The sequence below is a fragment of the Ranitomeya imitator genome, chromosome 4 (assembly GCF_032444005.1).
Source record: "Ranitomeya imitator isolate aRanImi1 chromosome 4, aRanImi1.pri, whole genome shotgun sequence".
NCBI lineage: Eukaryota > Metazoa > Chordata > Amphibia > Anura > Dendrobatidae > Ranitomeya > Ranitomeya imitator.
Genome location: NC_091285.1, coordinates 455097620 through 455112060, shown reverse-complemented (window position 1 = coordinate 455112060; position 14441 = coordinate 455097620). Strand labels below are relative to the sequence as shown.

The window sequence follows — 14441 nt, the reverse complement described above, 5'->3', positions numbered from 1 at the left end:
AGCCTGGATTTCTGTGTTAATCTCTCTCTGAATATATGGTATGTAATGAGATATTTGCATTTAGCTTTTCCTGTATTATCCTGTTATTGACATCATCCTTAGTTCAATCGGTGGACATAAACATAAATTTACATACATAGCACTTTTTAATTAAAGGTGCATCCTTATATACATATGTATACATACCTACATACATACCTATATGTACCTACTGTGACAAAGTCACTGGAAATAGATGGGAACAACATCCAATCCTATACCTGAATAGGAAACTTTCCTATTGTGAAAATAACTACACCATTACAGAGAAAGACTACTTGGCAATCAAATGGGCAATTGGCTTGCTGAGGTTCTACCTGTTTTACCTGAAGATCAGACTAGTATCAGATCATGCACCCCTGAGGTGGATGAGGAAAAGGAAGGGGAAGAATGCTTGTGTGACTAGGTGGTTTCTAGTGCTCTAGAACTTTAATTTTCATGTGGAGCACAGGCCCTTGAAGATACACAATAATGCAGATGCTCTGTCTATAGTTCCCTGTTTGGTGATTGAAGATGCCAAAACCTCCTGCTTTGGGCATAGGGGGGGGGGGATATGTGACAAAGTACACTGACAAAGTACTGGAAGGGAGATACGTTTCACTGAGGCTATTGGCTTCAGTGATCTGAAAACAAGAAGTTTGCTCCAGCATACTAAGTGCTGAGAGGGGTTAATCGACCATTTTAGAGGATAGACTTTTTAGTGAACAGCTGAAAAATGAGTGGGAGACTGTTCACCAAACCTTCTCCCCAAGGTGGGGTTTAGCAGGTAAATTAATTTGGTGTTTGGTGTGTCTGGAGCCAGCAACTCCAGAGAAGTGTTTGTTTTAAACCGAACCATTTTGTTTTGTTTTCCTGGTTTGCCCTAAGGTCCATGTTTATTTTAACTTCGCTCTGGTTTATGCTGCAAGTATATAATAAATCAAAGGAATATTTAAAGAAACATTGTACCTGTGTCCACCGCCATGTGCAGCTGAGTGAGCTGATCCACCACAGTTGGTGTTAGAAATGCGGGCCATTTCAACAGGAAACATGTGTGGCGGCTGTGGACAAACCACGTCCTGGATGAAGGTGGCCATAAGTCAGGATCGAAGTCAGACAGCATAGAGAAGCTCACCTAACACCTGGTCCAACAGCAACAGCAGCATCAACAGCAGCAACAGCTGGCACAGCAAGAGACAAACTGTTGATGCACAAGTTCCAACAGCAGCAGCAGTGACAGCAACAGGAGATACTTATAAGGCAGATGGAACTTATCACAGAGGCTATTTATGGGAGGCCGAAAGCTCCTTTCCCCAAGACTAGGTGACGACACATAGAACCCCTGGCAAAAATTATGGAATCACCGGCCTTGGAGGATGTTTATTCAGTTGTTTAATCACTCAATTCTGAGGAAAAAATTATGGAATCACCCTGTAAATTTTTATACCCAAAAATAACACCTGCATCAAATTAGATCTGCTCGTTATCCTGCATCTAAAAAGGAGTGATCACACCTTGAAGAGCTGTTGCACCAAGTGGACTGACATGAATCATGGCTCCAACACGAGAGCTGTCAATTGAAATAAAGGAGAAGATTATTAAACTCTTAAAAGAGGGTAAATCATCATGCAATGTTTCAAAAGATGTTGGTTGTTCACAGTCAGCTGTGTCTAAAATCTGGACCAAATACAAAGAACATGGGAAGGTTGTTAAAGACAAACATACTGGTAGACCAAGGAAGACATCAAAGCGACAACATAAGAAACTTAAAGCAATATGTCTCCAAAACAGGAAATGCACAACAAAACAAATGAGGAACGAATGGGTGGAAACTGGAGTCAACGTCTGTGACCGAACTGTAAGAAACCGCCTAAAGGAAATGGGATTTACATACAGAAAAGCTAAACGAGAGCCATCATAAACACCTAAACAGAAAAAAACAAGGTTACAATGGGTTAAGGAAAAGCAATCATGGACTGTGGATGACTGGATGAAAGTCATATTCAGTGATGAATCGCAAAATCTGCATTGGGCAAGGCGATGATGCTGGAACTTTTGTTTGATGCCGTTCCAATGAGATTTATAAAGATGACTGCCTGAAGAGAACATGCAAATTTCCACAGTCATTGATGATATGGGGCTGCATGTCAGGTAAAAGCACTGGGCAGATGGCTGTCATTACATCTTCAATAAATGCACAAGTTTCTGTTGATATTGTGGACACTTTTCTTATCCCATCAATTGAAAGGATGTTTGGGGATGATGAAATCATTTTTCAAGATGATAATGCATCCTGCCATAGAGCAAAAACTGTGAAAGCATTCCTTGAAAAAAGACACATATAGTCAATGTCATGGCCTGCAAATAGTTCAGATCTCAATCCAATTGAAAATCTTTGGTGAAAGTTGAAGAAAATGGTCCATGACAAAGCTCCAACCTGCAAAGCTGATCTGGCAACAGCAATCAGAGAAAGTTGGAGCCAGATTGATGAAGAGTACTGTTTGACACTCATTAAGACCATGCCTCAGAGACTGCAAGCTGTTTTAAAAGCCAGAGGTGGTGCAACAAAATACTAGTGATGTTTTGGAGTGTTTTTTTGTTTGTTTGTTTTTCATTATTCCATAATTTTTTCCTCAGAATTGAGTGATTCCATATAAGTTGCTGCCAGAGCAGTAGGCAGAGGTGCTGGTATCATATGTAACTGGCAAGCCCCAGAAGGCTTATTATGACTTGGCCTTTCAAGATGCCTGGGAATATGCCAAACTAAAAAGTGAGGTACTAGCACGACTATGTCTGTCCCAGCTCAAAGGGTCCACCACTGGGCATATTGCGGTGATAAACTCCCTTGCTCCCAAATATGCGATCTGCTACATCTGGTACAGAAGTGGTTGGAGCTGGAGTTATCCACCCCAGCCCAGATGGTAGAGTGGGTCATAATGAGCAGGTTTATCCACTCCCTTTCAAGGCCAGTGCAGACCTGGGTTGCCAGGGGGGACCCATGAAATGCAGAAGATCTGGTTGGCCTAGTGGAAAGGTACCAGATGGTCAAGAGTTCCCTAAGGAAGCGGTGTTTCATCCCCTTACTTGGGTACCCAGAAGAAGCCCAATTATCCAAAGAGAGGTAGTAGAGCCACCACTCATATATCATCTGAGTGTGGACTATCAGTCCAGTGAGGGGCAGCAGGCATGGCCAATAACAATGAATGGCGGACTGGTGATGGGACTCTTGGGCTTGGGGAGTTTGGTGACCCTGGTAACGGCCACACCCCCCTCCAGCTTGATTCCCGAAAAACACAAGGGCATCCACTGTGTCCCATTGCCAAAGTTACTATAAAAATGAACTGTGGTGCTTAGTCTCATGAGGTCAGAGTGGTTAAGGACCTGCTTCACCTGGTGATAATAGGGCGGGGCTTTAGCTTTTTCTGGGACTTAAGGAGGAGGACGGGGGTGCCAAATGACTCAGACAGGAGCATGTTCAACCATGATAAATCCCATCGCTGTCATGTGTGTGTCCTTGCTCGTGATGAGGACAAGACGGTGACCAATGAGGCTGAGGTTTTTAAATTGGGGGTTCTGGGGAGAATTTTGGGACTACTCAAATGCAGGATCTTACTTTAAAAGGTGCATTTGACAATGTGATTGTGATAAATGGAGTCATTCAAGAGCCAGGGGCCGACACCAGGCTTCAACATTTCGATTTAAATGAGGAGCTGCTATACTGGGTTACTAAACTGAAAGAGGAAGTCATAGAGCATTTCTTAGTACCGAGTCCCTATAGGCATAGGGCACTAGACCTGACCCATTCTCATCAAATAGAAAAGAACAGAGTCCAGTCCCAGGTGATGAAATCCAAAGAAATAGTATTTATTCTGCCATCAAAATACAACATTTGCAGTGCTGGCATATTTAGTGTGGAGACCAAGTTTGCAATAATCACCACAGAAGCCAAGCCTACTCATATTAAATAGATTAGTTAAACAAATATTCATGTATAGTGCATATATCCTAATTGTGAATGACATAAACAACATCATAAAGATTATAAGGATAAAAAAAGAAATCATCAATATAATGCCACCAGGCTCAAACATGGTGCCAGAAGATGGATTTGTACACATACCTGTTCTCTAATACCGCCATGTAGAAGTTAACATAAGTGGGTGCCATGATAGGTCATATTACTGACATCCCTATCTAAGATTTTGGCACACTTTTCTTTGCTTGTTCACTATTGGGCCTACTGAAGGTGCTGATTGCATATTTATGATCTACCCATAGGTGATTGGAACCTGCTATCCATGACTATATGAATTCCATTATTGATTGGCTGATCACCTTTTGCAAACCTATGTAAACAATGCATGCAGTATGGTATAGAGGTGTCTTTTTATCAACATTCATATTGAATACATTATTTATGCCAACATTCATGTAGAGTGGATATATCCCAAATGTGAATAACATAAACAACATCTTAAAGATTAGAAAGATAAAAAAGACACCTCCATACCAAAATCTTAGCTAGGGATGTCAGTAATATGACCTATCATGGCACACACTTATGCTAACTTCTACATGGCGGTATTAGAGAACAGGTATGTGTACAAATCCATCTTCTGGCACCATGTCTAAGCCTGGTGGCGTTATACTGATGATTTATTTTTTATCCTTATAATCTTTAAGATGTTGTTTATGTTATTCACAATTAGGATATATCCACTCTACATGAATGTTGGCATAAATAATGTATTTAATATGAGTGGGTTTGGCTTCTGTGGTGATTGATGCAAACTTGGTCTTCACAATATCTAAGCCAGCCCACTTTGTTTTTTGTATACTTGACAAAGACCTGTTGTAGGTCGAAATGTTGTATTTTGATGGTGGAAAAAATACTATTTCTTTGGATTTGATCACCTGGGACTGGATGTTGTTCTTTTTCTATTTGATGTTGTTGCTTTGTCAGGTGGGTTCCTTGGAGTCTGAATTGGCGTCCACACTTTAGAGAGTGCTGTCAGCCTTCCAGCCTTCCTCTTGAGCGTCTGACCCATTCTCATGTCTTGTGTGGGCATCTGGAAGTAGACAAAACTCAAGAGCAGGTCCTTCAGAGGTTCTACTGGCTTGGTTGTAATAGAGAGATTGTTAACTACTGCCGGTCCTGCCTTAATTGAGCATCTCTGGAGAGACCTGACAATGGCTGTCAACCAATGTTCTCCACCCAACCTGACGGAATGGAAGAGGATCTGCAAGGAAGAATGGCAGAGGATCCCCAAATCCAAGTGTGAAAAACTTGTTGCATCATTCCCAAGAAGACTCATGGCTGTACTAGCTCAAAAGGGTGCTTCTACTCAATACTGAGCAAAGGGTCTGAATAACTCATACTTATGACCATGTGAAATTTCAGTTTTTCTTTTTTAACAAATGTGCAAAAATTACTATATTTGTTTTTTCAGTCAAGATGGAGTGCATAGTGTACATTAATGATAAAAAATTAACTTTTTTGAATTTACCAAATGGCTACAATGAAACAAAGAGTGAAAAATTTAAAGGGGTCTGAATACTTTCCGTACCCACTGTACAGAGCAGCAGCTGTAACTGCGACCCTGTTCATGATTCACAGTCAGCTTCAATGCGGAGCCAGCATCAGTCATGGTCAGGGGCGCGGTTACAGTCGCTACCCTGCATAGTCAGAGTGGTGAATTAACTCAAATCGGCACCGCTACTGTGACTGAAACCGTGACCCAGCCCTAATTGACAGCCGGCCCCAATGTAGAGCCAATGTCAGTCAGGGTCGGGAGCACAGTTTTAGTCACGGGAGTGACGGTGGTGCTTGTTCAGTCTCAGCTCTGAGAATACAGAGCTGCTGCTGTAACCATGCCCCTGTCCCGGAATGATACTCCCTCTGGATTTGAACTGGCTGTAAGTCAGGGCCAGGGGAGCAGTTACAGCTGCTGCTCTGTATTCTCAGAGCCATGACTGAACCAACATCGGCATCCCCCTGTTGGAATGCTGCTGGTGAGAATACATTTAATTTTATCACCACGTTAGGCTATGTGCAGGTGCTGGCCAGCATAATACCACCGTTAACCTACAGATTATCTTCTGCAGGTTATAGTGTATTTTCTGGTGACAGGTTCCCTTTAACAAACAAGTGTCGACGGACAGTCTTACATGAAACAATGTATCATCTCCCTTGACCTACTGAATAAAGGAACAGTATTTCAGGTATAATTAAGAATAATTCACAACCACACCAGTATCCAGATCGATGCTGTGTCTTCATAGCTTCTTTAACCCCTATACCCCCGAAGGTTGTTTGCACGTTAGAGGGAACCTGTCACCCCCAAAATAGGGGGTGAGCTAAGCCCAACAGCATCAGGGGTGTATCTACAGCATTCTGGAATGCTGTAGATAAACCCACGATGTATCCTAAAATATGAGAAAAAGAGGTTATATTATACTCACCCAGGGGCGGTCCCAGTCCCGATCCGCTCCGATGGCTGTCGCGGTCCGGTCCGGCGTCTACTATCTTCATCAGATGACATCCTCTTCTTGTCTTCACGCTGCAGCTCCGGCGCAGGTGTACATTGTCTGCCCTGTTGAGGGCAGAGCAAAATACTGCAGTGCGCAGGCCCCGGGCCTCTCTGACCTTCCCCGGCACCTGCGCACTGCAGTACTTTGCTCTGCCCTCAACAGGGCAGACAAAGTACGCCTGCGCTGGAACCACAGCGTGAAGACCAGAAGAGGACGTCATCATATGAAGATGGGAGGCCCCGGACCGGACCGCGACGCCCATCGGATCGGACCGACCACCCAGGTGAGTATAATATAACCTCTTTTTCTCATCTTTCAGAATACATCGGGATCTTATCTACAGCATTCCGGAATGCTGTAGATAAGCCCCTGATGCCAGTGGGCTTAGCTCACCGTCGATTTTGGGGGTGACAGGTTCCCTTTAATGACCAGGCCAATTTTTACAATTCACCACTGTCACTTTATGTGGTTATAACTCTGGAACGCTTCAACTGATCCCGGTGATTCTGTGATAGTTTTTTGTGATATATTGTACTTCATAATAGTGGTAAAAATTCTTCGATGTGACTTTATGGCGTTTAATTGTGAAAAAAAGGATATTTGGTGAAAATTTAGAAAATGTTGCAATTTTCAAACTTTGAATTTTCATGCCCTTAATTTACAGATATGTCACACAAAATAGTTAATAAATAACATTTCCTACATGACCACTGTAAATCCGCACAATTTTGGAACTAACATTGTTTTTGCTATGAAGTTATAAGGGTTAAAAGCTGACAAGCAATTTTTTACTTTTCCAACAAAATTTACAAAACCATTTTTTTTTGGGACCACATCACATTTGAAGTCACTTTGAGGGGTCTATATGACAGAAAAAAAACCAAAGTGACACAATTTTTAAAGCTGCACCCCTCAAGGTTCTCAAAACCACATTCAAGAAGTTTATTAACCCTTCAAGTGCTTCACATGGATTTTTGGAATGTGGAAAAAAAAGAACATTTAACTTTTTTTTAACAACATTTTTTACTTCAGGTGTAGTTTTTTTTATTTTAACAAAGGTAACGGGAAAAAATGCACCCCAAAATGCGTTGCACAATTTCTCCTGAACATAACAATTCCCCACATGAAAGAAAAAAAACACTGTTTGGGTGTACGGCAGAGCTTGGAAGGGAAAGAGCACCATTTGACTTTTTGAATGCAAAATATGCTGGAACAATTGGCGGATGCCATGTTGCAATTGGAGAGCTTATGATGTTTCTAAACAGTGAAAATCCCCCACAAGTTACACGATTTTGGAAATTAGACCCCTCAAGGAACTGATCTAGATGTGGGGTGAGCATATTGAACCCTCAGGTGCTTCACAAAAGTTTACAACATTGAGCCATGAAAATAAAAAAAATCACAATTTCCCCACAAATATGATTTTAGCCCCAAATGTTGCATTCTCATAGAGGTAACAGGAGAAATTGTGCCACATAATTTGTAGTGCATTTTCTCCTGAGTATGCCGATATCCCATAAGAGGGGGAAAACTACTGTTTGGGTACACGGGAGGGCTCAGAAGGGAAGGAGCGCCATTTGACTTTTTGAACGTAAAATTTCCTGGAAACATTAGCGGATGTCACGTCTCATTTGGAGAGCCTCTAATGTGCCTAAACAGTGGAAATCCCCCACAAGTGACCCCATTTTGGAAACCAGACCTCTCAAGGAATGTATTTAGATGTGTGGTGAGCACCTTGAACCCACAGGTGCTTTACAGATGTTTTAACGTTGAGCTGTGAAAAAAAAATCTCCACAAAAATGTTATTTTGGCCCCAAATTTAGCATTTTCATAAGGGTGACTGGAGAAATTGTAACATACAATTCGTTATGAAATTTCTCCTGAGTACACTGATACCCCTTGTGTGGGGGAATACTACTTCAGAAATGCCAAACATGTTGACACTATATCTTGTTTAGGTGCACTGTGGGGCTCAGAAGGGAGGGGGTATTTGGATTTGGGAGTTGAGAATTTGATGAATTTTTTTGGAGAGTGAGGAGCCATTTTGCTTTTTCAGAGCCTTTTTACTACCATTAAAGTGAAAGCCCCCTATATTTCCATTAACAATGAGGACTATATTGTGGATTGAGTTGAAACTTTTTTGGGAACATTTTACATAACGTTCGGGATCACATTTATCCGCCACTCTACTCTGAGCACTTACTTCCATCTACATCTTTGAGTGACGTGATTCAGATGAAAGCCCCGATGGTTGCATTCACTGTAATGAGGCAGCAGAGTTGTTCTAGACTCCATCCGGCCTCTGTTAGACAACTTTATTATTCAGGTCGGTGCAAAACCAGCAATTCAGGATTTTTTTTTATGTGGGGAGTTTATATCACTCTGCGTGTGGTAACTTGATAAGGCAGCTTTATTCTTTGGGTCAGTACTATTACAGCAATGCCTTTATATATTTTTTATATTTTGGCAATTTTACACAATAAAAACTATTTTATAGAAAAAAAAATTTAAAAGCTAAAACTTTATTTTTCCGCTGATGGACCTGTATTGTGGCTTGTTTTTGTGGAACATGACGCTTTCAGCGGTACCATGTTTATTTATTTTCCTTTTTCTTTTTCCTTCCTGCAGTCCCCCGGGCCACCGTCTTTTTCCAAAAGAAAATGGTGGGCGCATGCGCAGTGTGCCCTTCGAGATCTGTCGGTTTATTTTTTTATTTTTTTCATACAAATATTTATTCATGGGTACAATATATTTATATATATACAGTATATATATGTATGTATGTATATATATATATATGAGTGTATGTGTGTGTATCAACGATGATGTCATAAAGGTTGCCATGGTGAAGATGTCATAATGGTTGCCATGGTGATGATGATGTCATAATAGGCTGCAATGGTAACGGTTATGTCATAATGGTTGCTATGGTGATGATGTCATAATAGGTTGTAATGGTGACTGTTATGTCATAATGGTTGCCATGGTGACGATGATGTCATAATAAGTTGCCATGGCAATGGTGATGTCAGAATGGTTGCCATGGCAAAGATGATGTCATAATGGGTATATGGGCGCGGAACTATGGGATGGAGGATATGTATGATGGGTATATGGGCACGGGACTATGAAATGGAGGATGTGTATGATGGGTATATGGACACGGAACTATGGGATGGAGGATGTGTGATTGGTATATGGGCATGGGACTATGGGATGGAGGATGTGTGATAGGTATATGGGCATGGGACAATGGGATGGAGGATGTGTATGATGGATATATGGGCATGGGACTATGGGATGGAGGATAGGTATATGGGCATGGGACTATGGAATGGAGGATGTGTGATTGGTATATGGGCATGGGACTATGGGATGGAGGATGTGTGATAGGTATATGGGCATGGGACAATGGGATGGAGGATGTGTATGATGGATATATGGGCATGGGACTATGGGATGGAGGATAGGTATATGGGCATGGGACTATGGAATGGAGGAAGTGTATGATGGGTATATGGGCACGGAACTATGGGATGGAGGATGTGTGATGGGTATATGGGCATGGGACTATGGGATGGAGGATGTGTATGATGGGTATTTGGGCACAGGACTATGGGATGGAGGATGTGTATGAAGGGTATATGGGCATGGGACTATGGGATGGAGGATGTGTATGATGGGTATATGGGCAAAGGACTAAGGGATGGAGGATAATCATTATAACTTGTTATAACTAACCACAGTTAGTTACTATGCCCGGGCAGTGCCGGGCTCTTCAGCTAGTATATATATATATATATATATTACAATAATTAAAAAAAAGTTTTAACTTTTTTACTTTGTCCAACTATGGGACTATCATTTTTTGCAGGTTGTTCGCTTGTATAGCATGGGGATGTAACAGCATCCATCCATATGCCATGCAAACTCTCAGCTCTGCATTGACAGATAAAGTTGCTGATCATACTATGTGCATGATCTAGCAACTTCTCTAGCTCTGGTGACTCGAATGTCATCATGATGACTTTGGGTCACCATGGCAATGATCAGTACCCCGCGTCACGCCGCGGGGTCTCCAATCCAAGGCCTGAGGCACTATCATCCCTCAGCCTGCTCATGGAATGCTGCAATCATGTTCAATTATGGAAACAGGAACACATGGGCTACTTGCACAGTGAACAAGTCTGTATGATCATGTTCACACACCACCAAGAAACCTGAAGACACAAAAGAGAATAGTTTGTGTCTTCAGGTTTCTTGGTGGTGTGTGAACATGATCATACAGACTTGTTCACTGTGCAAGTAGCCCATGTGTTCCTGTTTCCATAATTGTTCTCTTGTGTCTACAAGACTGGGGAGTTCCACCACTCCTCTTGGGCTATCTGCACAAAAGCTGTTCTACCCTGTATGCACACATGGATTTTTCCTCTCTGAACCCTGTTCACACAGGTTATATACAGATGATCAGGTTTTTAAATACATCAGATAGGGATTGCATACATTAGTTAGGACTGCTCTGATAAGGGTATACCGTGAAGATTGGTAGAGCAGCTTAGTATACATTTTTTGCAAAAAACGTATCAACCAAATACCCTGTTTTTTACATCTTTTACTAGCACTTGCGGATTACTGCAACATTTTTTCAAACTGAGTGTTTTTGGTTTTACTATTCTCTTTTGTGTCTTCAAATCATGTTCAATTGCAGTATTTAGGGTGCTAAAGTGCCTGGATCGATGCGGGACCGCTCTTGGCACTTAGTGCCGGTTGTCAGCTGTCAGAATGAGCTGACACCCACCGGCGATTGAGCACACACAGCCTGGGTGCGCGCACGATCGCGAGGACGTAATAATCTATCCTGCGTCATTAAGTACCAGGACGCATGGACGTATTATTACTGATTGTTGGAAAGGGTTAAAAGAAAGTGACATAAATAATTTTGATAATGTGTAAAGTTTTTTCTGAATGTTTGGGCCAATGGATCAACAATTGAAATCAAAAGGGAAAAATGTGCTCTTTTGGGGTGGACTGGTTCATGTATTGTACATATTCCCCATTCCCTTTATCTTTTCCCACCCCACTCCTTGGTTGAAATTGATGGATATTGTCCCTTCTCCTCAGTATTTACAATATTCTTTAGCTTATTTAAGACATCTAAACAACATCTGAAATCTGAATATATCAGGAAAAGTGTTAAATATATAATCTTGCTTTCTCAAAAATTATATTTGTAATGCTTCTTTTTCTATCACCCCAGCTGAATATGAAAGTTTGAAGCAACGTTTTGAGTACCTTCGGTCTGTACTGGAGCAGTTTGAAAACAATCAATCAAGACTTTTGGAAAAATTTTCTACTCAGTCGTAAGTTATAATATCATTCCTAAATAATGATAATGCTCTCATCAATGGCATCAACAGCATAATATAGTCACCAAGTACAGATATACATTAAAAATAAGCATAGACTGTCATTTGTATAGAGGAGTTAGACAAAGATTTTTTTTAAATTAGAACTCACTCATATTTGTAGAAAATCACCCAAGAGTTGCTGAATGCTCTAACATACATTCTACAACCCCTGGCAAAAATTATGGAATCACCGGCCTTGGAGGATGTTCATTCAGTTGTTTAATTTTGTAGAAAAAAACAGATCACAGATATAGCACAAAACTAAAGTCATTTCAAATGACAACTTTCTGGCTTTAAGAAACACTAAAAGAAAAAATGTGGTAGTCAGTAATGGTTACTTTTTATAACAAGCATAGGGAAAAAATTATGGAATCATGAAAAACAAACAAAAAAACACTCCAACACATCACTAGTATTTGGTTGCACCACCTCTGGCTTGCAGTCGCTGAGGCATGGACTTAATGAGTGTCAAACAGTCTCTTTATCAATCTGGCTCCAACTTTCTCTGATTGCTGTTTCCAGATCAGCTTTGCAGGTTGGAACCTTGTCATGAACCATTTTCTTCAACTTCCACCAAAGATTTTCAATTGGATTGAGATCCAGGCTGTTTGCAGACCATGAGATTGGCCTTATGTGTCTTTATTCAAGGAATGTTTTCACAGTTTTTGCTCTATGGCAGGATGCATTATCATCTTGAAAAATGATTTCATTATCTCCAAACATCCTTTGTTGGGATAAGAAAAGTGTCCAAAATATCAACATAAACTTGTGCATTTATTGAAGATGTAATGACAGCCATCTCCCCAGTGCCTTTACCTGACATGCAGCCCCATATCATTAATGACTGTGGAAATTTGCATGTTCTCTTCAGGCAGTCATCTTTATAAATCTCATTGGAACGGCACCAAACAAAGGTTTCAGCATCATCACCTTGCCCAATGCAGATTCGTGATTCATCACTGAATATGACTTTCATCCCGTCATCCACAGTCCATGATTGCTTTTCCTTATCCCATTGTAACCTTGTTTTTTTCTGTTTAGGTGTTAATGATGGCTTTCGTTCAGTTTTTCTGTATGTAAATCTCATTTCCTTTAGGCAGTTTCTTACAGTTTGGTCACAGATGTTGACTCCAGTTTCCACCCATTCATTCCTTATTGTTTTGTTGTGTATTTCCTGTTTTGGAGACATAATGTTTTAAGCTTCCGGTCTTGACGCTTTGATGTCATTCTTGGTCTACCAGTATGTTTGCCTTTAACAACCTTCCCATGTTGTTTGTATTTGGTCCAGATTTTAGATACAGTTTACTGTGAACAACCAACATCTTTTGCAACATTGCGTGATGATTTACCCTCTTTTAAGAGTATGATAATCCTCTCCTTTGTTTCAATTGACATCTCTCGTATTGGAGCCATGATTCATGTCAGTCCACTTGGTGCAACAGTTCTCCAAGGTGTGATCGCTCATTTTTAGATGCAGACTAATGAGCAGATCTAATTTGATGCAGGTGTTATTTTTTTATGAAAATTTACAGGGTGATTCCATAATTTTTTCCTCAGAATGGAGTGATTCCATAATTTTTTTTTTCCTATGCTTGGTTAAAAAAGTAACCATTACTGACATTTTGTGTTCTTGATTTCTTTTAGTGATTCTTAAAGCTAGAAATGTGTCATTTGCAATGACTTTAGTTTTGTGCCATGTCTGTGATCTGCTTTTTTTCTACAAAATTAAACAACTTAATGAACATCCTCCAAGGTCAGTGATTCCATAATTTTTGCCAGGGGTTGTATATACACTGTTCAAAATTCAAATTGCAAGATCAAGAAGCAAAAGTTGTGAACTTCACAGGATTTACAGACATATTAATGACATGCAGATGAAAAAATTGAAACAACAGTTTCAAAACATGCTGAAGTATAGAGCATCAGCGCCACACACAAGTGCATGCATTTGCAATGTTATCAGTTATTAATGGTTGTCTGAAAAAATGTACTGCTACACTGACTGCACTTGGACTCACAAACCATCAAGGTCCACTGCTTGCAGCTCCCTCTGCCATTCCAGATCAATAACATACCAGATGTATAAGATGGGAGACATGTCTGGAGTTGCTGGAGGCTATGGTAGCAGGTTTAGACCATGTAGACCACTCACAGTAGCACAAGCAACAAAAGACCTTACATGCATCCCAGCAGCTGTTTCTCAATTCCACAACACCAGGCCACATGTTTCTCATGCTACTCTGACCAGATTGTGTGGTTTAAATGTGGTACTATAGACTGCAGAGTCTCCAGACTTGTCTCCCATCAAGCACATCTGGGACCACATTGGCCAAGGGAACTTCTAGTAGAAGATCTTGATGATTTGCTTGCCCAAGTGCATGCAGCATGGCAGAACTTTCCTAAGACAACCATGCCGAGGTTTGTAAGTGCATCTGTTTCTGTGCATGGCGCTTATACTTCTGAAAAAATTTGAGATGTTTAGGA

General features: G+C 40.8%; 1 protein-coding gene across 8 annotated transcripts in view; it reads left to right on the top strand.

Annotated features, from left to right (window-relative positions):
- LOC138676467 (putative leucine-rich repeat-containing protein DDB_G0290503) overlaps nucleotides 1-14441 on the top strand; it is a 154652-nt gene that overhangs the window by 115908 nt on the left and 24303 nt on the right. For all 8 annotated transcript variants that reach the window (XR_011320786.1, XM_069765791.1, XM_069765790.1 and 5 more), the window contains one exon: nucleotides 11807-11909. Coding sequence is in view for 7 of the 8 variants with exons in the window: in XM_069765791.1 (XP_069621892.1) it covers nucleotides 11807-11909 (103 nt within the window). In the remaining variant the exon portion in view is untranslated. The remainder of the gene's footprint in view (nucleotides 1-11806; nucleotides 11910-14441) is intronic.